The sequence below is a fragment of the Erpetoichthys calabaricus genome, chromosome 1 (assembly GCF_900747795.2).
Source record: "Erpetoichthys calabaricus chromosome 1, fErpCal1.3, whole genome shotgun sequence".
Classification (NCBI taxonomy): Eukaryota; Metazoa; Chordata; class Cladistia; order Polypteriformes; family Polypteridae; genus Erpetoichthys; species Erpetoichthys calabaricus.
Window position 1 is genome coordinate 157,663,588 of NC_041394.2, and position 24,398 is coordinate 157,687,985.

General features: G+C 36.8%; 1 protein-coding gene across 2 annotated transcripts in view; it reads left to right on the forward strand.

Moving 5' to 3' along the window:
• Positions 1 to 20,098, forward strand: part of LOC114656367 (apoptosis facilitator Bcl-2-like protein 14) — a 29,148-nt gene extending 9,050 nt beyond the window's left edge. Inside the window, exons 3-7 of one of the 2 annotated variants that reach the window (XM_028807974.2) lie at positions 4,963 to 5,267; positions 7,768 to 7,881; positions 9,323 to 9,393; positions 18,167 to 18,415; positions 19,646 to 20,098. In XM_028807974.2, the coding sequence (XP_028663807.1) occupies positions 4,963 to 5,267; positions 7,768 to 7,881; positions 9,323 to 9,393; positions 18,167 to 18,415; positions 19,646 to 19,687 (781 nt within the window). In that variant the 3' untranslated portion in view covers positions 19,688 to 20,098. The remainder of the gene's footprint in view (positions 1 to 4,962; positions 5,268 to 7,767; positions 7,882 to 9,322; positions 9,394 to 18,166; positions 18,416 to 19,645) is intronic. The other variant, XM_028807980.2, reaches the window with a different exon arrangement.
• Positions 20,099 to 24,398: the final 4,300 nt, after the last annotated feature.

A 24,398-nucleotide genomic window follows, 5' to 3' on the forward strand; every position in this document is an offset into this window, starting at 1 on the left:
CTTTGATGCCTGCTGACTTTGAACCCAAAGCTGGTTTGTTTGGTGTAGAAATAACCCTATGTTGAGTTTTAATTACTGCTCCTTACTAGTGGGTTTATTTTCAAAAGTGTATGGAAGCAGAGGAAGACAGGCCAGGGTGTGCAGGACTGAAGAAAAGTAGAGAGAGGGTAAGCAAGAGAGAGAAAATGAAAGCGAAACATGGCCTGTTTAGTGGAATGGGGAAGTATGAAATTGGAGAAGTTGGCACACGTGGCACATGTGTTTAGAAGGGCTACAATATTCCCTCTGTGAACATTCCTCATGTGTGGTATTGTTTTTTAAATCATTCCTTTTCATAACTATGGATTCTCATTTACATTGTAGTTGTAGAACAATGGCAGAGTTGTTTTATTATTTCAGTGAAGAAAACTCATGGGCATGGGGAGAGTGTTTTACACTACCTGTGACAAGCCTAGCTGTCAAAATTAGGTTCCTGTAACTGTAAGGCAGCACTGCCAACCACAAGTGTAGACGCAGTGACTCATAGTGGTTTTTTTATGTAAAATAGTTTTTTAAAAATGCATGGAGAATACAGTACTAGATAGATAGATAGATAGATAGATAGATAGATAGATAGATAGATAGATAGATAGATAGATAGATAGATAGATAGATAGATAGATAGATAGATAGATAGATAGATAGATAGATAGATAGATAGATAGATACTTTATTAATCCCAAGGGGAAATTCACATACTCCAGCAGCAGCATACTGATAAGGAAACAATATTAAATTAAAGAGTAAAGGGGGACGAGTCAGCTTTTTCATTTTCCTTGGAGTCCTCTGGTTTCTTCCAACTTGTCTTCCTTTATCATTTGGTTCACTTATGGCTACTTCCATCACCCGACTGTCAATATAATGTGCAATTTCTGCTTCATTGTGCTTAAGTGGTTTATTTTTTTATTTTTCCCAATGGTTCCTGCACTTGCTAAGCAGACAATTTGTACACAAATATTGGATGCAAGTAATACTTTATCATTTTAATAATAACAGTAATAGTATGAAGGTTCATTTTTTTTGCAAACCTAAATCTCATCTGGACTATTTTTTCATTTTCCTTAAGCTGCTTGCGTGCTGTGATCACAAAAAGATTATTATAAACGTTGCAAAAAATTACCAAGAAGCAATATTGTGGCAAAAGAGACGATGATTCATCTGTGATGTACAGTCATGTGCTATTTTCAGTTTGTATGATTTTCAAGAAATAAATTAAACATCAACTGTGAAACTAGCCTGTGGCACTTAGGCTCACATTGGATTATCAAAGATCATATATGTTTAAAAGACACTGTTTTGCGACAACACATTTCCTCTGTAGGGATTTAGTTTACTATACAGTTCTTACTCCAAATCATCCAGCAGTGCTTTGTATCACCAGTGCTTTGTTCTGAATCATAAATGTTGTCTAATGGCAAAGCCACTGGACTTTTGAAACAAAAGATTACTGGTTCACTCCTGGCCTGTGGATCACTGTGTTAACCCAGAGAAAGTCCTTTGCAATGCTTGTTCCTCATCTGTTAAAAAAAATCAATGTATATAATTATAGTTCACCTACTGTACCCATGTTATTTAAACAAAAGGCTAAATATTGTAGATATTATATACCTTTTCAGTTTCATTATTGAAAATAAAACTTCTTTACACAGCAAGCTGATTTTTAAATGTCGAATTATTCTCTATGCCAGCCATTCAGGATTCACATGCATTCCTAAAATCAATAGACAAATGAACAATCTTAATACTTAATATTGTTTTTGAAGAAAGTGATAATAATGACCTCTGAGTTGGCTTGCTTGTTGCAGAACAGCTTCTGGAAGCCAGTTATTTTATATAAATAGGTATTTGTTTTGTGACCAGTGAGTTGAGACTTGAGTATTTTATCAATTTATTCACAACAGAATGGTGATTTTAGTTCTAAAAATGCAAAGTTCAGTTCAGTGATAGCATCTTAGCTGATTAGATAATAACTCTGTAACACAGTCACAACTAAAATGCTGTTTAGATCTTTTCTTTTATTACCACACCCAACCACAACAGAGAAAATGTTTAATGTAGACTTTCACTGATTAATGAACCTTGTTCATAAATTGTAGAGATCTATTCATGTTTCCAGCATCCAGGCTGGAAAAGAAACAGTAATCCCTCACTCAACCTACGTTAGTTTGGCATCCCTTATGTGGGTGTCTTGTTGATTGTTTTAATTCATTGCCAGCATTGTCAAAGGTAAAACTTATTGACTGAATGATTAACCTCTTTTCCTACAGCATTAGAAAAAATCTAGAGAAGAGCAATTAGTCAAATTTTCAGCCTGTGGGTGAGGAAGGTTTGAAGTAGTTGAATCCATTCAGTTTTATCAACTGAAGATTAGGCGGGGACACGATTGAAGTTTTTCAAGTAATAGCTGACATCTATTGTATGAATTCCTTACCTAATATTTAAAATTAATTGTTTGTGGGGACACATATGGAAATTGGTTAAGGGCAGATTTCACACAATCATTAGAAAATATTTCTTCACACAAGATATTCCAAATCAGCAGTTATTCTGAATAAACTCCTTTAGAATAGGATTGATGTTAGGATCATTCATGCACCACACAACAAACCACCACAGGATCCCACGTAGAAACTCTATACCTACATTACAAATTAGATAGTTTCCTCTTGGTCATGTCATCAGGCATCTTTAAGGTCAGTACCTGGTCACTAGTATACAATGTTGCACTTGTTAGTTTGTCAATCTTCAAAAAAGTATTGCACAAGAGAAACTCAGCATGAGAAGAGGATATCCAACTTAGGCAAGACTCATTGTAGCAATTTTCAGGTTTTGGTATGGTGTTCAAAATGAGAAGTAATGGCTGAAAACCTTGATGTTACAAGTGAGGTAACTAACTCACAGTCTCACTAATTTAGTACCATTTCCTGCTTGTACCTCCACCATGCATCAAATGTATGATTCAAGATGTCTAAAATTTCCCTGTATATTTAAGATATTTTTAAAGTTGTTTGCCATTTGTTCAAAACATGAAAACATGAATCACTTTACCAACCAAGACAGACAGCTGGCACAGTATGTGTCTCATTTTCTGAGGGGCAAGAAATGATTACAAAGAAATTATTATGTTAGAAGTAGAAAACAAAACAAAATGTGTACTTATTAGTGGGTGTCACAAACTTAACAAAGAGGCATAGGAAGGTTTGTAGCAGCCACCCATATATTATTTCCTGGCTGCAAAATTGAATACATTGATGTACTGAAGTGTACAGATCAGAGTCGCGAACAGAACTCAGGAGATACAGGAATGGTGGTGGCTTTTAAAGACCAGTATAGGAAGTGACCTCAAAGGGCTCAGAACTGGAAGGGTCTTCATCCATAGGCTCGGTCCTGGAAGTGACATCAGAGGGGCCAGAACCAGAATTGACATCATCAAGGCCAGGCGGAATTTCCCGTGAACAGTCTGCAGAAAAGTGAGAAAAAGAGTCAGTGCACTCTGCCATCTCCCGGTCTGGTTCGGAATTACTCTCATTCAAGCCCTTTAGCTTCCTCCCATTTGCATGTGAGTGACATGGGTCAGCTGAGGGAATTACACTGCCACCCTGTTGGGTACATGACCAAAATTTGAAAGTTTATATATAATTTAACACATTTTGCATTTCAAGTTTTTAATTTGGGTGACATGTTGGTTCGGTGGTTTGTGTTTCTCCTTCACAGCTCCAGACTTCTGGCCCAGTTGCTGGCGCGTTAGGCTTTGCATATATCTGCATGGGTTTTCTTCAAGTACCTTGATTTTCCTCAAACATTCCAAGGACATTCAATTTACACTTAACACAAATCAAAATATATCCTATTTGAGTAAAGCACTCTCTTTCCAGTGGTATCAGGATGGACTTTGAATCCCTGCACTCCTGCAATGTACTAACTGTCTAGAAAGCATGACTGGATGGATGTTCAGTCAAACGACTAATTGCTATGCATAGCAGCACCTGATTCAATAATATTTTCTTAAAAACTCAGTGACCCTAATGAGAAAATAGTTGGATCAGTCCCAGAGTTCAGACGTTGAGTGAATTCTGATAACAAACCTTAACTCTTAACTAACCAGGAGCTCTGTCCTGTTTGTTAAGAGTGGAGGTAAGGTGGTTTTATTGAGTGAATGTGTAAAATATTTTGTTCACTTATTCATTCAGTTCAGAGTTGTAGAGGCAAAAACCTGCCCTAGCAACACAGCACCATAAAAGGAATACATGTTAAAGTTACTTCATTAAAAATGTTAAAGAGGCGGCAAATGGGGGCAGTAAATGGCATTAAAACCAAGTACAATAGTAATGCTGTTATATTAAAACCATAGGAGAATTAGTTTTAGTGTTGAAATGAAAGAAGGGTACTGTTTCTAGGATGTTATTGTGACAGAATAGGTCTTTAGAAAATGAAACAAAGATGCTTGAATGAAATGTGCAATTGTTAAAGAACTGTCAAGCAACACAATTGGTTTCTTGAGCTAAAAGATTGTGGTAGATGTCACTTCCTCAGAGTTTCAGGTTACTGGATTCAAATCATGGACTCAGCACTTCCTGTGTGGAGTTTAATGGTTACCCCTATGTTTTTTGTGGATTTTCCTACCATAACACTGAAGATTTTGAAGGTAAGTTAAAATACCCTGTACATTAATCGGTCAGTAATGGACTGGTGGCCTGTCCAGGGATAGTTCATGAATTAAACCCAATGATGCTGTGAAAGAACTTGGAGTGACCCTGGCTTTCTGAACTGGATTAAGCAGATTTGATAATATATAGCAGGTTGGATAATGGATGGATGAATGGATAATATGTTATATAATGTATCTAATATGTCTTGTCAGCACTTACAATATAATGCAAAAAGTTTATTAATTACAGTTGGAAAAAATTGTTTTCTTTGCAGAATGTGTCCTACCTCAGCAACAGAGATGGAAAACAGCTCACCATCAGACAGCATCTATGATACCTATGAATTTAAGATGCTAATGGTCTATGTCCAGCGTAGGAGACCTACATTTGACTCCGAAGATGGCAAGAAAATAGAGCAAGCAGATGCAGCTGGTGAGGAGAACAAGCAGAAAGGTTCAGCAACACCAAAAAAACAAAAGAAATGGAAAGGTTGGAAGAAACTTCTTCCCAAGTGTGTGACATCACCTGATGTAGTTGATAACCAGGAGGAAGATGCAATAGCAAACCGGATGCTAAAAAGTAAGTTTCTGAAATTGTGTTAAGGCAGTGTGATTTCACATTGCTGGTTTGCTGTTGCATACACTGCCTCAGCTATATTGAAAATCTGCAGTATGCAGGAAACTAGGGACCAGTTTATCAAGACAGACATCCTGTGTGACTTTTCCACTTGTGGCAAATTTTCTTTAGTCTAAATGTCAATTTTGTTTTTGAGAACAAAATTACTTATTTTATAAATTATTAAATTGCATTTTTCTTATGAAAAATGAACAAATATAATGCAGAAATATATTATACATACATATGTATAATTTAAAATGCTACACTAATATATAAATAAATATAAATAAAATGCAAGTCCCACATGGGATGGACAGGCATCCTGAGCAAGAGAGGGGATGGTTCCTTACCTGGACAAGATGTTCCAAGTAGACAGACCGGCATCCCAGCCAAGGGAGAGAAAGGTGCCAGACTCAAAAGAGACTTCTCAGCTGGATGCACCTCCTGACCAGGAAAGAAGATTCCTTACTTGGACATTAAGCCTCAGGCAATAGGACAGATGTCCCGACCAGAAAGATTTGTAGCACCTTCCCTAATCAGGATGAAAGAGAATGACAGGGAAGGACTGTCTTTGCAGAATGTTTTTTCCTCCTGGATGCTAGAAGGCAGTGTCCCTGGATATTGGTGCCCAGTCGGAAACCAGCAGGGAATGCCAGGAATTGTAGTTCGCAAGAGGGCGATGCGGGGAGAGACACTCCCTATTATTCGGGACTTTCATATGACCTGGAAGTGCTTCTAACAGGCCAGATCCCTAGCACCAGAAGTAATCCCAGGTCCTTAATAAAAGAGACTACACTGCCTTGTCCAGATGAGTCAGAGCTGGGAGGGAGGAAGGAAGGCAACACTCAACTGGAGGAGAGCAGTACGGTAGAGAGAGGAGAGGAAGAGAAAGAAGAGACAACTTGTTTTGTGCTTGTTATACGAGGTATGCTTATAATAAAACACCTTTTATTTGGGACTGTCTTGTGTGTTCGTGTTTGGGGCTCACTCGCACCCCTAGCCTTCACAATACACACACACGCACACACACATACCAGAATAACTAAAAAGGAAGAAAATCAACAAAGAAAAATTTTGACTTGGTGAATACAGTAAGGCATTGTTCAAGCATATTGTTGTTGGTATAAAGGAACCCCAGTAGTGTTTACATTTCTGATGAATAATTAATTGGCTGAAAGTCAAAGTGAGGATGTGCAGCATTGTTTATAATGGTACTCAATTTTGTTTTCATTCTCGTCCTCCACTGCTAACACCAGTGTGTTGATAATGTGTCCCATAACTGAGCCTGCCTTTTTAGTTTCTTGATTCGGTGAGCTTCTGTTGAAGTAATGTTACTGGTCCAGCACACCACAGCATAGAAAAATCACACTGGCCATCATAGAGTCGTAGAAGATGTGAAGGATGTCATTACTTACATCAAAGGAATGCAGTCTCCTAAGAAAAAAAAAGCCTGTTCCACCATTTCTTATATAGTTCCTCTCTGTTACAAGACCACTCCAATCTATCATTGACGTGAACCCCCAAGTACTTGTAGGAGTGCACTACCCCTACATCCACTACCTGCATCGAGACCGGACACAGAGGCTGTTTGGTGCAGTGAAAGTCAATAACCAGTTCCTCAGTTTAGCTGATGTTAAGTTACAAACTATTCTTTCTGCACCAAGAAACAAAGTTCTCCACATGGCTTCTCCATTCTGTCTCACGGCCCTTATCAATACACCCTACAAGTGCAGAGTCATCTGAGAATTTCTATAAGTGACATGACCTGGTGTTATATTTATAGTCTGAGGTGTACAGAGTGAAGAGAAAAGGAGACTGGACTGCTCCTTGTGTTGCTCACATCCATATCAGAAACACAGTCCTTGAGTGTCACAAACTGCAGTCTACGCGATGGATAGGCCATTGTCCAGGATAATTTTTGGTTTAAATATTAGAAAAACTGCTTTCAAAATGTTGACAGCTTTGTGAGCAATGCATAAACTATACTTGAAGACAACAACAGTACATTTCACTGTGTGTCTTGCCCACACCCATAGCATTCACACCAGCCAATTTTATCTAATTGCCACGTGGTAGGAAATTAGTGTGCCTGGAGAATGTTCATGTGTATCCTGGGAAAATGTGCAAATACCACACAGACAGTGACAGGGCTAGCACTTAGGGAAGAAGTAGGCAGCCCCAGGGTTGAAAATTATGATAAAAATGAACTTTTTATTATGCACCCTAAAACCATTTGAGTTAATAGATGGCTGATGTTTTTTTCAAGCTTAACACCTGATTATAGCTACTTGCATATTTCTATGTACCAGACAACTATAAATTTACTTTAAGTCTTTATATTTTTAAGTAGTCTTTGATCTTAAGGATGAAAATGAGTTTTATTAATCCCTGTGCCATCACACTGTATGCTTAGTCAATGTGTGCAGTTCATTAATTTAATTCCATTTTTGTTTAACTGCAGAAAAGGATAACTCTGAAAAAGTTGCAGAAAAACTTGGAGAGATTCTTAATTCAAATGGTGATTTCAAGAATTTGTCACTGTCTTTGGAAAGTCTTGAGACAGATGGAAATGAAGGTAATTAATATAAATAAATATTGCTAAACAGGTTTTAAGTATTAAAACCTAAAATATTCATTCTTAATATTTATTAATTTTCATAATAGCTGTATCTTAAATACTGTCAATGAGATCTCCAGACTAATTCTGCATAGAATGCACTTTCGTCTACAGCTATATTTACCTTTCAGCCTTTGTAGCAAGTACTATTGCTGGATGAAGAAACATTTGAAATTTTAATCTATTAGTCTACTCACCTGGTCATACTACAGTATTAGACCAGACAGATGATTGTGCCAGGTTGTTTTCTCTGTCATTTTTCTAGAGTGTCCTGCCTAACAAATAAAAATCTGTGCAAGCAACGAATATCTAAATTGACTATGATAATTTACTGAGGTCAACCTAATATGAAACCAGAAGGCGTGAAACACACAACATATCTTGAAACTTTATACTAGCTTTCCTTTTACAGTAGGTTAAAACTGTGAGCAACTTTTAAATGCCAAATCAAGTTATGTCCTGGCCCAAGCTCCAGAATCACTTAAGACATTTCCTCTAAAACTCTAGGGCTACTATATTGCAGTCGTAACTAAAGCCCCAAAGAAGAAGTGCATCCACTTTAGAAATATTCTTTGCCTGCATTTCTACTGTAACTCTGAAGTAAAGGTGAATGAAGATCTGAATCTAATGTGTTTTAACTTAGTTTAATTGTTTTAATTTAATTTATTAACTGCCATCAAAATGAAGCAAAACAGCACATACAGGATACAAATCTGACACTTCAGCAATGTATGACAATAAGGAATTTTTAAGAACATTAGAACAATTGTGACAAGAACAGGCCATTCTGCCCAACAGGTTTGCCAATGCTACTTACCAAGATTGTCCAAAGTAACATCAAGTCAAGATCTGAATGCACCTAAAGCCCTACGATCTCCAACACTCTACTTGATAATTTATTCCATGGTTCTTTGTGTGAAGAAAAATCAATTGTGAAGTGCCAAGAGTTCAAGTCTGTAAAGAAAGCTATTACTTTTTTGTTTGAGTATCTCTTAAACATACCCAAAGAACACCAAAATATACAAGCAAAAGCAATTCTAAATTAAGTCATTACTACCTCACCTGTGTTGTGACGTGTTGTCATTTGCAAAGAAAGCTCTGTTATCTCTCTGTCTCTCTCTTTCTCAGGCATTAATTTTATTTCCCACCCTTCTTTCACCTCCATTACAGGGTTTCACCTTTGTAATTCTCAAGTAACTTTATAAAGGTTAGCCGTTGGCTTCATTGGTAGAAAGAAGTGCAGTATGAAAATGAAGGAGACCCCAACCCTATGATTCAAGCAGGCACCCTATTAATAGTTAATAAGTATCAAATAATTTACCACACCAAAATGGTATAAAAAAAGAACAAAAATTCAATCTGTGAATCTAAACATTAACTTGAACTTATTTTTACATAGATGAAGAGCAGGACGTGATCCAGAAAGTCGTGAACCTAATAAGAGAGTCTGGAGACCAACTCAATGAACGGGTAAATGCATTTTATATGGAATTCTCTGATTCAAATTGTTAATCCTTGCACATTATAGTTATTCTCAGCATATTACTGTATATTGAATTGCAAGAGTATACTGTTGATAACACAAAGTATGAAAATCAATTTTTGGTGCATGCAAAAGTAAGTCTACTTTCAAGTGTTCTTGCCCCTAAATATTCTTGCTTCTCTGTACAAAACAATCACTTCCATACATGGCATATTTAAATCTTATTTCCACAGTTTCAGTGATAGATATAATCATATGTACATATCTGTATGTTTAAGTCACTGGTTGACTAACAATTTAACTTAGATGAGGTTTGTTTTATGGCTGTGTGATCATTATTTGTGAAAACAATATTTTTTGTGTGTGTTATTTTATTCAATTTAATTCTTACAGTATTAAGTCGACTTCCAATAAAATTGGATCACAGAGTTCCAAATATTTACAGATAATACAGCACATTTTCAATAAAGCACAGTGCACCATGCCATTTATAAATATATTTATTAAAATGCAGTGTCTATGTATGTGGACCTTGTAAGTGTTTGAAATGCTTTTATGCAGATGCCATAGACAATAACATCTCTAGGGGACCATAGAAATGACAGATTCTTAGTTAGAACCCTGTTTGGGTTTTCTATAATACTGTGCAGGGTTTTATATATGACTTTGGTAGAATCATATTGGGTCTGTAAACAGTAATGCTGTTATTTTCATCCACTCTAGGACCTTAGAGAAAGCTTCTAATGTAATGCTTATGTAACACCAAGCACCACAGCCAAACACTGACATAAGAAAAAGGAAGATCAGATGTATCCAGAACAGGACGTTTCCTTATATAAAGCTGAAAATATAAAGACAGAGTATTGAGGCCAAAAATATTCAAATTAAACCCGATAGATCATATTTTACAATAAAAAAAAAATTCTGAAAATATATAGGTACATATCCTGATCTACAAGACATCACTCCAGAAGTGGTCAAATTGTGTTCACTAATGCGTAAAATGTGAAAATCCATTGGAAATTCTTAACATAAAATTTTGACCTTGTCAAAAAGTTCATATATACTTACATTATATGCAAGGAAGTTTAAAAAGCAATAAGTAAATAATCACAAGGTGCTCTAAGAAGAGTCGTTCTTGATAAAATAATGGAACTTTGGTCTTGATTTAAAAGTCGAAATTGATCTCAAAGTAGATCATTCTATAATTTGCAGGCACCTTAGTCAGAGGCCCCATTTCCAGTGGTAGTTTTATTTACAGGTGCATTTTAGAAAATTAGAATATCGTGAAAGAGATCACTTCTTTTTATAATTTATTTCAAAAAAGTAAACATTCATATATGCTATATACATTACTCCTTGAGTGAAATATTTCAAGCATTTTTTGTCTTAATGTTGATGATTATGGCAGATATCTCAAGAAAATCAGAAATCCAGAATCTCAAATTAGTAGATATTACACAAGATCAATCAAAAAGGGATTCACAATACAGAAATGTCCAACTTCTGAAAAGTATGTTCATCTGTACAGTCAATACTTGGTTGGCGAACCTTTACCACAAATTACTGCATCAATGCAGCATGGCATGGAGGCAATGAGCTTGTGGCACTGCTGAGGTGTTATTGAAGCTCAGGTTGCTTTGATAGTGGCCTTTAGCTTGTCTGTATGTTTGGGTGTATCTCATCTTCCTCTTCACAATAACCCACAGATTCTCTATGGGATTCAGGTCAGATGAGTTGGTTGGCCAATCAAGTAATACACAGTAAAACCATGGTCAGCAAACCATTTGGTAGTAGTTTTGGCACTGTGAGTAGGTGCTAGGTCCTGCTGGAAAAGGAAACTAGCATATCCATAAAACCTGTCAGGAAATAGAAGTATGAAGTGCTCTAAAATCTCCTGGTATATAGCTGTGTTTACTTTGGACTTGATAAAAAACACCGTTGACCAACAGCAACAGATGACGTCTTGATTCATCACAGACTGCTGAACCTTCACATTGGACTTCAAACTCCTTTTCTTCCAGACTCTAGGGCCTTGATTTCCAAATGTAATGCAACATTTACTTTCATCTGAAAAGAGGACTGTGGAACACTGAGCAACAGTCCATTTCTTTTTTTCCTTAGCCCAGGTAAAACACTTCTGGCATTGTCTCTGGTTCAGGAGTGGCTTGATATTAGGAATGCGACAGTTGTAGCCCTTTTTTTGAAGATGTCTGTGAGTGGTGGCTCTTGATGCACTGACACCAGCCTCACTCCACTCCTTCTGAAGCTCTCCTAAATTCTTGAATTGACTTTTCTTGACAATCCTCTCAAGGCTGCAGTAATCTCAGTTGCTTGTGCAATAGTCTTCCCCATGATTGTGTTTACATGTACTGACCTAGACCGAGAGATGCATGTTATTTACACTGTTTAAACATTACTCAAACTCAAAATGAGATATTCTAATAATCTGAGATACTGGATTTCAAATTTTCATAAACTATCTGCCATAATCATCAATATTAAATCAATAAAAAGGCTTGAAATTTCACTTTACATTTCAGAGTGGTGGCTCTGAGGTTAGGGATCTGCACTGGCAATCGGAAGGTTGCCGGTTCAAATCCCATAAATGCCAAAAGGGATTCTGCTCTGTTGGGCCCTTCAGCAAGGCCCTTAACCTGCAATTGCTGAGCGCTTTGAGTAGTAAGAAAAGCGCTATATAAATGCAAACAATTATTATTATTATTATATATGAAGGTTTACCTTTTTGAAATAAATTATGAAAACAAATGACCTTTTTCACAATATTCTAATTTTTTGAGTTGCACCTGTATTCTGTACATTTTAAGTGGACTTGTGGCTTATGATTGCAGCCTACTCAAGAGTAGGGCTTTCCATGGTATATTATGATTTCATGTAGACTGTACTTTAGTCATTAATACATTGCAAGGTATGGAAAGACTCAGAAATGTATGAAACTATATGTTGAAAAGGGCATTTTTAAAAATTATCTGTATATTTACCTAGAAGAGACACTTGAGAAATGAAATTACAGTATGTGATTATACTTTTTAGGTCTAGTCCAGCCATCCTCACTATTATGTTTTCAATTAAGAGTGGGGCACCAAATTAATGATATGAATGATTTAACAGTAAAGCAGTATAATAGTTAATATTGCTTGAGACAAACGGAACATGAGATCCTGAGAAAATGCTTTTTTTTTTGGTAATATTTCTAAGATAGAGAAAGCAGATCTTGGATAGCGAGAAAATGAAAAAAAAATCTTTTTGTAGTTTCCTTCATTTTCTTTATCAGTGTTTACAAACTAATTTGTATGTCTCCTGGTGGTTAATGAAGTGTGCAAAACTGCAAAAGGAACTAGAATTAAAATTTGTAACATTTGTAACAAAATATATGCTGGGTAAGCAGTTAATTCAGCAACCTAAATTACATTTTTAAAATCAACAAGCTACAACTGTGTCATATACCAGAACAGACAAAGAATTTAAACACAATTATTATTTAACTTTGAATGATCTTGCACATGTTCATTAATTAAATTTTCTATATTGCCATATTTCATTACAAGGTAGCACGGAGCCTGAATTTATACCAGTAGCTTCAGACGCAAGGCATTAACTAATTCTAGATGACTGTTCATCTCGAAGCATACTCAGTCACAACTGGAGCTGTCAATCAGCATTGCCTGCATATCTTTTCATATGAAATGAAACACCACCACCCTGAGGAAAAACTACACCTACAGTAGGAGAATGTGCCAACTCCAAACAAAGTACATAGGCCAGGAATAATGCCACCAAACAATATCCAAAGAATGGCTGGACTCTGTTTCAGCACTTCTGAACTATGAACTCCTTTCTGCCATGCGTTATCACTAGCTGCTTAACTAGAATTGTTTCCTTCACTAATCATAATCTGTACTGGTTGGAATGATGTTAGGCTATCATTGGTCAGCTTTTGGAAAATTTGGATACATCACCTGACCTAACTGCATATCATACTCATGTTGGAGGATATTTTATATTAATGGATTCAAAACTAGCATAACATATCAAGCACTAGCCGCCCCCTGCGGCTTTGCCTGTGTAGAAGTGAAACAGGACAGCGAGGAGGGCCCTACCCGGCTCCCTACTCCTGACGTCATGCTTCTCCCTCCTCTCGGCCCGCAGCTTCTCTCTCGGATTAGCGCAAATATATCACTGCAAGCGAACTATAATTCTTAGCGCGATGAGAAAACTTGCAAAATCAACCGGAATGTTCAAGCAAATTCTAGAAAAAAAGCCCAATCTAAATTTGTTAAGTACTTCTCTCATTCACTAGCTAAGCGGATGTAAGATACACCTTGAGGTTGGCGCGTCAGTGAGGAGGGCCCTGCCCCCCTCCCCTCGGCCTGCTATGTCTCTCTCTGATTTGTGAAAATAAATCGGTACCGCAAACGAACTGCGATACTTAGCGCAAAGAGAGAGGTCGCAAAATCAACTGGAATGTTCAAGCAAATTATAGAAAAAAACCTGATCTAAATCCATTAAGTAGTTCTCTCGTGAAAGTAGACAGACATACAGACAAACAGACATTGGATTTTATATAGAGAGAGATTTGAGGAGAAATCCATCACCTAAGCAGTTCTTGCAAACAGGTTATACTGACTCAAAGGAGACTGTAACAAACTTTTAACAAAAAGGATTGGGAAATGAAACAAAGTCAGTAATACAAGCCAAGATTGTTACAAAAAAGTCAAACCAATTTTGCAAGTTCAAAACACTAATCAAAAATTGTAACTCTAAGGACCAAAAAGAAAGTTCTTAAACCTGGAGAAAATAATCAAAAGAACTGCAAACTTAACATTATCTTTATACTCTTTTTGATGACATCATGAGTCAAACGTTCCCCCGAGCATTCTGGGCAGATTACCATAGCAACCATTAATTAATGCTAAAATCTCAAAATGGTTCTGCAGATTACCATAGCAACTATTAACATCAAAGTCTCAAAAAAAAAAAAAAAAGTGCCCTTAACCAAACAAAATGTTGTGGTATTATGGTGTTCCACCACTAAAAGATAGAAAATAGCAGACTAAATAGAGCAGTAAAGAGAGAGAGAGAGAGAGAGAGAGAGAGAGAGAGATTAGAACAATGTGCAAATCTTAGACAAAAAAAGGGGTCAAAACTAGAAAGCTGGGAGACCTGGGGACCTGGGTTCACTTCCTGGGTCCTCCCTGCGTGGAGTTTGCATGTTCTCCCCGTGTCTGCATGGGTTTCCTCCGGGCGCTCCAGTTTCCTCCCACAGTCCAAAGACATGCAGGTTAGGTGGATTGGCGATTCTAAATTGGCCCTAGTGTGTGCTTGGTGTGTGGGTGTGTTTGTGTGTGTCCTGCGGTGGGTTGGCACCTTGCCCAGGATTGGTTCCTGCCTTGTGCCCTGTGTTGGCTGGGATTGGCTCCAGCAGACCCCCGTGACCCTGTGTTCGGATTCAGTGGGTTGGAAAATGGATGGATGGATGGGTGTAAACCAAGAATCAATGTCAAAAATAACAAACCAAAAATCAAGTAACCACAAGGCTTAAAAACACAAAAATAGCACAAGCAGAGTTTTAGAGTAAATACACAAACTTGCACACAGAAGGTAGCATGTTGCCATCTTACATAGGTTAGGAATCATGAAATAATGTCATGTGACTCAGAGTCACATAGCTAGCAACATGCATAGCACCCATAAACAATATGACTGCAGGCACAAAATGGCAGTGACCACAGTTCTTAGCATGAAATATACATGATAGTAAAACATTTTACTAATCAACAAATAAAGCCGCCACCCCCCCCCCCACCCCCCCCCCAAAATTGTGGGATCTCTTTAAACAGAGTACAGATATGCAAACAAAACCATCTAGATGAAAACAAAAAAGCTAGAACTGCATTCTTCAAGTGAAAAACAACAAAATAGATGTGTGCTTACACTTGAGGAAATCCCACAAAAAATTATGAGAAAAATCAGTCATAACAGAGGTAATCACGACATCAAAATTAGTAATCTGTGCATTTTAACATTGATAGCATAACTTCCATCAATTTTTTTAATTACTTACATTGCTTTTAGCATTTCACTAAATGTTACACACTTTTAAAACAAATAGTCAAGCATTTATAAAAGTTCAGCTAAAACCAACACTAAAATGCCTACATTCTACCCTCTAATAAAGTAGAAATTGGAAAGTGGTTATATTATTTTATCCTAAAAGTTATTAGCAGTTTATTAAGAAGACTAATTTTCTGTACTATTTAGTGGTACACATGTTTTTGCAAAACAGTCACTGTAGACCTTTTTGAAAATGATCAATCCGTATTAAGATTTCATTTTTACCGTTGGCACAAACTGGCAGAAGTCTTCTTTTACTCCACTATCATTTATGGATAGGAACAGATGCTGTACTTAATCATTATTTTCCATGAGCCTTCTGATCCCAGTAAGTGTCATCTCGTGTCGGACAGTCATTCCTACTGCTAATCCAAAGATGGGTTCTAGCAACTTGTACCCAACAGATGGAAAAAAGCAAGCATTACACAGTGGAGTTTGTTCAATTAAATGAAAATCTAGCAGAGTTCCGAGACTTTGAGTTATTAGGAGGTAAATGTTTTCATTTAAACAAAGAAAACCCCAGCAGACACAACAAGAATGCAAAAACACCACAAAGCCAGTGACCAGGCTAGGCTTTCAAACCAGGGTCCCTATAGCTGTGAGGTATCATTGTTCACCATTATGCTCCAATATAAATCTCCAGGCTGTAGAATGATGTTACAATGGTAAAATTTGTATCCTTTGCTATGTTGCATACCTAGCAATAAGTAATTCTTACAGATTGTAGATTTTTTAAGGGATTACAGAAAATCAAAGGAGCATAAAATCAGGAACATCCAAAAGGATTTTTGTTTCTTTGTCTATTTTGCAGTTTGGGAGACATAATAGTTCAGTAGCTAGTGGTGTGGGCTCACGGCTCCAGGACCCTGGGTTTTAATTCTAGTCTGTTCACTTTCAGTGCAGAGCTTCTGTGTGGGTTTTCCTCCAACATTTCATAAATGGTCATGGTTTTGTGTGTGTCTGTTGTAGTGCTTAGTGATGGACTGGCACTTTAATTTTTTTCCCTGTCTTCCTGCCAGTGTTGGCAAGATTAGCTACAGCCCCTGTGACCCTGAACTGGTTTAGAAATAGATTGATATTTTAAAAAATGCTGTCATATATTGGTAAAGATTAAGGCAATATAGTTAATGGACAAAAGGGCATTAAAGTGACAGGGTGCAAAAACTAACTAGAGGAGGATATAATCAGGGAAATTCAAAAAGTCAAAGCAGAAATTAAGAATATAAAGGGCAAGGCAAAATGTATTGGTCAGAAAAAGCACAAAATGGGAAAGCAATAAAGTAAAAAAAGAACATAGACAAAACCTTGAGACAGTGCAGAGTAAATGCCAGTAAATGAAAGAAGCCCTTTTAAAGAATCTGAGCAATTAAAGCTGAAATGGCTTTGAAGTGATAGCAGAGTAATTACCTCAGCACAGGAACTGAATGATTGGCAGCAAGGAACTAAAGAGAAAAAACCCTTTATATACAGAACCAGGAAGAGGTGAACAAAAGATATGGTGGAAGAACAAAGAAGCTCCAAAGACATTCCTAATTGGTAGAGTTAAGCTTGAAAATGCCATATAAAAGTAGGTTAAGAGCACTCTTTAGGACCCAGGATGGGACATGATCTTTTCCCCATTTCCCTTTTCCATACTGTTTCTACCAACCCAGCCCATTTTTTTTCGTTGCCTGGTAGTACCACTTATATGTAACAGATGCTTCATGAGAGTGGCAGAAATCGTTCAGATGGATCACAAATACTAACCTTGTGGTTCTCAGCCTTTCTAAACTCAAAAGCAAAAAAATAGTCTTTACAATTTGATCTTCTAGTATTTTTTACTTTTTTGCTTGCTATTTTGGACTGTTTTGTCTCAGTTTTTGCATCTTTGCACATTTCCTCTTTTTGGATAATAGGCAATAAAACATACATGATTTTACTATCTGGATTTGCTACAAATCCACTGCCATGACTCTGTTTTTCTAGATAGAAGTGTCAACTTTGGCTGCCACTGAAAACTGAGCATTGCAGAGCTCTTTTCCACTTTGTCCTTGGCTTCCTTGCCATAGAACAAGATGTTGGAATATTGTGCCAAGCTGGTGATCTGCTCAGGGCCATCGGTGAATAACAGAATACTATTTTATCTACTATATCTGCTTGTAATCTGTTACACAACTATGAGGAAACTGCATTCTTTGCCTTAATTGAAAGCATTCAGTATTTAACTTTTCTGTATCTATACTCATATCCAGTGGAATTTTCGTGGGTTCATCTAATACACTATATCTGCTAAATTTTATCATGTATTTGCTAAGTGTAACTCTAATCATCCCACTTCTCTTGATTGAGTCAAGATAAAGCAAGAGAGTTGAGGTGAAGTTTCTAAATCATGAGGTAAAGGCCCTTTGATTTGGTTTTCTGTGGTTGAGAATTCATTTCTTTTTATACACAATTACCATATTTGCCTTGCCAAAAAAATGTACATGTCATGACATACAGTTTCACAAGATTGGTGCTGCTTTTCATGCAGTTTTGCCAGGACAAACTATAGCTCCTCACAGCCATAAACTGAACAGGTTCAAGAAGTGGATAGAGGTTTGAATAATAAACCATTGCTAAAAATATCTTTCATTCTTTTTTTAACAGATTAAAGAAGACAAAAGAATAGAACAGTGCTTAACTGAAACGTTTACATACAGCCTATTTAAAAATGTACTTGATTTATTCTTCAAACAATCAATGAATGTCAAGGATGAAGTTAAGATTGCATACACTGCTGAACTCACAACAAAATTTTGTGCAATTGACCATCATCCCATGAATATGGTATTAGGATTTGGAGCCAAGTATTTGCAAGATAATTTTAGTCTATGGATTCAGAGTCATGGTGGATGGGTAAGTATGATTTCCTGCTTTATATTTACAGTTTTTATCATTATAACAACATTCTCAAAACTGCTTAATCAATTTAAGGGTTGGGTGGTACACAGCCTATGCAGGCAGCATTTGGCACAAGGCAGTAACTAAGCCTGGTGGGTGGAGCAGTCTGTCACAGACTTCCACTCACACACAGGGCCAGTTTAGAATCACATGTTAACACACATCTATGGATTGTGGGAGGGAACAAAAAACAAAAACATGCATACATGTATATGGAGTACATGTGAACTCCATGCATACAGTGACCAAAAGCAGAATTGTAACCCAGGACACAATCTGTAAGGTAGCAGTGTTACCTATTATACCAACCTGCTTCCTGATTGTTAATACTGTAGTATTCATAAAGTGCAGCACAGTGGTATTGTGTTTAATACTGCTGTCTCTTGGGTCAAGAATAGGTTCAAATCATAGTCTGTCCACTGTCTGTATGAAGTGTCTTATATTCTTGATGCACTTGCATGGCTTTTTCATTGGATATTCATCTTCAACGTTCCAGAGACAAATCATTTAATACTAATAAGTAAGTTTATATTTTCCCAACATGAGTGTTGGCATGTGTGGGAATGGGCCCTGTAATGGACTAATGTGTGTTTCCCACTTTGTGTCCAATGCTCCCATCGTGAAGTCTGTCTTCCTATGACCATTAAATAGGATTAAGTGGATTCTAATATTGATGGATAAATAATTCTAGGACAATGTACAGCTCTACGTGGTACCACTTAATGGAGGCATTTAGCATTACTATCATACCTTGTGCTTAAGATATGATTATGCTCTAACACATGCAAGTTAAAGCTTAAAAACTATTTTTGGAAATTCTGCTTTTTATATGTTGGGTATGACCATACAGGAATTCAGAAACAAAATTACGAATAACTACTAGGAGAGTCTTTGAAGGGAATAAAAATCTATGCAAAGAATGTAGCCAAATAACTGGCTTCTCCCTGTTTCTACCCATGAACACCTGCTTTCATGCATTTAACATTTGCAATTAATGTGCATTTATCAATTTACATTTACAACAATTTAGATTTTAGACAAAATAATTATGTGAAGACTGTACATGTTAGTCTTTATATCTGTGGAGCTATGCTACGATTATGTGCATCATTTAGATTATATATAGCTGTTAAAGGTAAAATGTTAGTTTTGTGTAACATGCCAACTTTCTTTTTCTTTCAACAGGAAAAAGGGTTGCAGATCACCGATGATGAGGAGGTCGAATAAGCTTTTCTTCTAACCATCTTTAATTCATTTCATATACTTCCATTCTGTTCTTTTAAAGTCCTTTGTGTTTTATCGCTGCTAAGGAGATGATATACTCTAGTGGCAAGCACAAGAAAAGCAGTCAGAGCCAATGGATTCTACAGCTCTACCATCTACTATTATCCATTACAAAAAAAAAAAAACACAACACAACAAGCTTCCTAACAACTTTAAAGGTCTGTAAAATGAGTTACAAAAAGGAAGACTTATTTTCTATAGTATTTAGTGTTACAGAAGTTTTTGTAAAGCTGCCTTTGTTGGCCTTTTTGAAAATGATCTTTATTATTTTCCATGAGTCTTCTGATGCTGTTGGACTAAAGAATCTTTTAGACTGTGATTATTGGTGTGTGAATACTGCCAACTAGTGTCATCTCATGTTGGGCAGTCATGCCTACTTCCAAAATAAAGATGGACCCTAGCAACATGCAAAAAAATAAGGATTTTTTTAATCTGAAAAATGTCATATTGTATGCAAAAGTAATTTTGAAGGTTGACTCGTGTGAAAATTGGGCACTAATGCTGAAAAGTGTTATCATGGAACTGTATTGGGTCAATTAGTATTCGTTACAAGTAGCAAGTAAGACAACTCTTAATATTAAATTAGTTTTTATATGGGAAATGGACATGCAGGTTAGGTGGATTGGCGATTCTAAATTGGCCCTAGTGTGTGATTGGTGTGTGGGTGTGTTTGTGTGTGTCCTGCGGTGGGTTGGCACCCTGCCTGGGATTGGTTCCTGCCTTGTGCCCTGTGTTTGCTGGGATTGGCTCCAGCAGACCCCCATGACCCTGTGTTTGGATTCAGCGGGTTGGAAAATGGATGGATGGATGGAAATTTCAATATATTTGAAAGTACTTTACTTGAATTTGAATGTGTCCCTCTTTACAAATCACTGTAGAGAAAAAGTTAAAATGTACAGTACTGTGATAATCTACCCATAATATTTAAGCTTTATATGGATCAGAGATTCTCCCACATTTCCAACTGATAACAATAAGTGTTGTCTCTCTGTGTAGCACAGGGGTTAGCATTACCGTCTCTCTCTTATGTTCAGTTCAGAGACTAATCAGTGATAGTAGTTTGCACATTCTGTCCTTGTCTCCATTGGGTTACCAGTTTCCTATTTAACAAAAGTGAGTGTCAGCCAGTGTAAGGAAGTGTCATTATGGATACATGTAAGTCCTAGCAGCAATATTAACAATGGTTTGGACCTACACTCATTACGAACAGAATAGACTCCAGGTCCTTGTGACCCAGTAATAGAATATACTGGTTTTAACAATGGTAGGTGGTAATACTTGTTTTTCCATACGTTGTAGTAAAATATATAGCAATATGAGTATTTTGATTTTATTGCTAAGTAAATCCTATATATCTTAGAAAAACATACTGACAAACCTCTAAACATCCAAAAAGTACAAATCATCATGTGAAAATTGTAAGAATCTCCATTACAAGTACAAAATAAGAGACAACTACCAGAAACTAACTCTGAAAAAGATTTGGATGTTTAAGTTCAAACAATACTCTGATCATTTTGGTAATGTTGGGAATAATTATAAAATCTATTACAGTAGGAGACCAATAAGAAAAAGTAAGTACATTAAACCTTTATTCTGCATTAGACATATTCCTCTCTTTTGTTTTAAATTGTAAATAAATTAATACTCTCATCTGTTTACAAAAGCATAGAACCAAAAACATATTTTCAGATCTTAATTACCAACAACCAACATGTATAGCTTTCTTTAAAACTGTTTATTAAGCCATAGGAAAGGATATTCAGATAAGATTAGAGGCAAGAATTATATCTGCTAGGGAGATAAAACTATCAGTATATGATAGTGTGATGCAACGTTTACAGAATGTACTTTGGAACGCATGTAGTAATAAAGTATATTGCATATTTCATTTCAACAAATTGTACATCGCAAACATTTCCACTGCTCTTGAGAATCCTATATCAAATGCAATAAAACACAGGCAGCAGACAGTCTGTCACTATAACTTAATTAAACAACATTATATTTATAAATATGCATTTAATTAAAGTATATTTATTTATAGATTGATTGGCTGTGTTTGCCATGTGAGTCTGTATTCTTGTTTTTTCATGTTTCTAATTAGTTCCCTGATCTAAATATAAAAAATATAGGAAATAAAAAACAAAGAGGAAGAAGCACACTCATTGAAATCAGTTAGATATTCTGATTATCTATTTCTAAAATGAAACTCACTACTTGTTCCCTAGATCCAGTGCCAACAAAACTAAAAAGTGCAATGGATGTTCTTGCAGAGCCTATTCTAAACATTACCAATAGTTCATTATTGCATGGCACAGTACCTGATGCACTAAAAGTGTCAGTCATTAAACCATTACTTAAAAAGTCAGACCTAAACCTACACATACTAAATAACTATAGGCCTATTTCAAATTAACCCTTTCTAAAATACTAGAAAAGTAGTCGCCAATCAGCTTCAGTCACCTTACGCATTACAATTTATTTGAGAAATTCCAGTCTGGTTTTCCGCACTGGTCATAGTACAGAAGCGGCACTAACGCGGGCTGTAAACGACATTCTGATATCCTCTGATGAAGGAAACTCCACTGTAATTATGTTGTTAGACTTAAGTGCAGCATTTGACACCATTGACCATTCTATTTTACTGCAAAGGCTAGAAAATGATGTTGGGCTTACAGGCACTGTGCTCGGTTGGTTTAGTTCTTATTTATCAAATAATTCCAATATATACAGAAATGTGCTGACAGTACTCCATCATTATACACAGAAGTGAGATATGGTGTCCCAGGGCTCAGTACTGGGACCTTTATTGTTTTCACTTTACATGCTTCCACTGGGATCTATCATTAGGAAACATAATGTTAATTTTCACTCGTATGCAGATTACGCCCAGAAATACCTTTCAAAATGAAGTTTCTCCGATGTTGTCTTTAATTAGTTGTGTTAGTGAATTAAAGGAGTGGATGGATGAGACCTACTTGTCTTTAAACACTGATAAAACAGAGGTGTTATTTTTTGGAATGATTGAAGCTGATCACAACAATAATTTGTCATTATTTAACTCTGTTGGAATCACCATTAATTTTACTGAATGAGCCCGCAATCTAGGAGTTATCTTTGACTCTAACATGTCATTTAAAGCGCATATTACAAAGTTGTCCAAATCATGATTCTTCCATCTTAAAAATGTTGGGAAATTAAGGCGCTTTCTAAATAAACAGGATACTGAGAAATGAATTCATGCATCTATTTCTAGTAGGATTGACTGCTGCATTGCGGTGTTCACTGGATGTTCAAACTATTCTTTATATAGCCTCCAGTTAATCCAAAATACTGCTGCAAGAATTGTTACAAGAACAAGAAAGTACGAACACATAACTCCAGTTCTTAAATCCTTACACTGGCTCCCAGTTAAGTTTAGGCCAGATTTCAAAGTCCTCCTTTTAACATATAAAGCATTAAATGGCCAAGGTCCGGCTTACTTGTCTGAACTTATCATGACTTTCAAACCAGAGCGCACATTAAGATCTCAAGATGCTGGTCTGCTTATGATTCAAAGGATTAATAAAATAACAATGGGAGGTCGAGCTTTTAGTTACAGGACCCCTAAATTGTGGAATGGTCTGCCTGCATCAGTCTCAGCTTTTAATTCCCGGCTGAAAACTCACTACTTCAGTTTAGCATATCCTGACTAGAGCTGCTGATTAACTGTACAGACTGCATCTCTGTTGTTAGTCATTAGCACTAAAACATAAGTAACATGATAGTTATAATTTGTTACTAACTCTCACCTATTCTGTCTCTCTACTCCAACGTGGCACTTGGTGCCACAGCCCACCTGCCAAGTTGTTTTGCCTGCCTAAGGTAAAGTCATCCCTGATGGAGGATCGCAGGAATCGTGGGGTAGAGGGGTCCTTTCATCGGATTGGCTGGCCAAGCAATGTTTCAGCTGTGGAATGGCCAAATGGGAGAGGCAGCTTGATGGCTGAGGTCTCCAGGACTCTAAACAAATCCAAATCATATTATGTGATATCATCTACTGTTAAATCCTGGTCCATACTTGTAAAATTTTTATTTTTATACTGTATTGAGGATTTGTTCTGTTCTGTGTATTATATTGTCCCCCTTCTTTTTGACACCCACTGCACACCCAAACTGCCTTGAAAGGGGTCTCTTTTTGAACTGCCTTTCCCAAGGTTTCTTCCATTTTTTTTCCCTACAAGGGTTTTTTTTGGGAGTTTTTCCTTGTCTTCTTATAGAGTCAAGACTGGGGGGCTGTCAAGAGGCAGGACCTGTTAAAGCCCATTGCGGCACTTCTTGTGTGATTTTGGGCTATACAAAAATAAATTGTATTGTATGCAAAAGGACGAAGGTCCAAGTCTTGAGTCGTGGTGCTTCCTGTCTTGCTATATGGTTGCGAGACATGGACGCTATCCAGTGACCTGAGATGAAGAATGGACTTCTTTGGTACTGCGTCTCTCCGGAAAATCCTTGGGTACCATTGGTTTGACTGTGTGTCGAATGAGTGGTTGCTCATGGAGTCCCGAATGAGGCACATTATCTGCATTGTGAAGGAGTGTCAGTTACGGCACTACGGCTATATGGCGCGTTTCCCAGAGGGTGATCTGGCTCGTAAGATCCTCATTGTTAG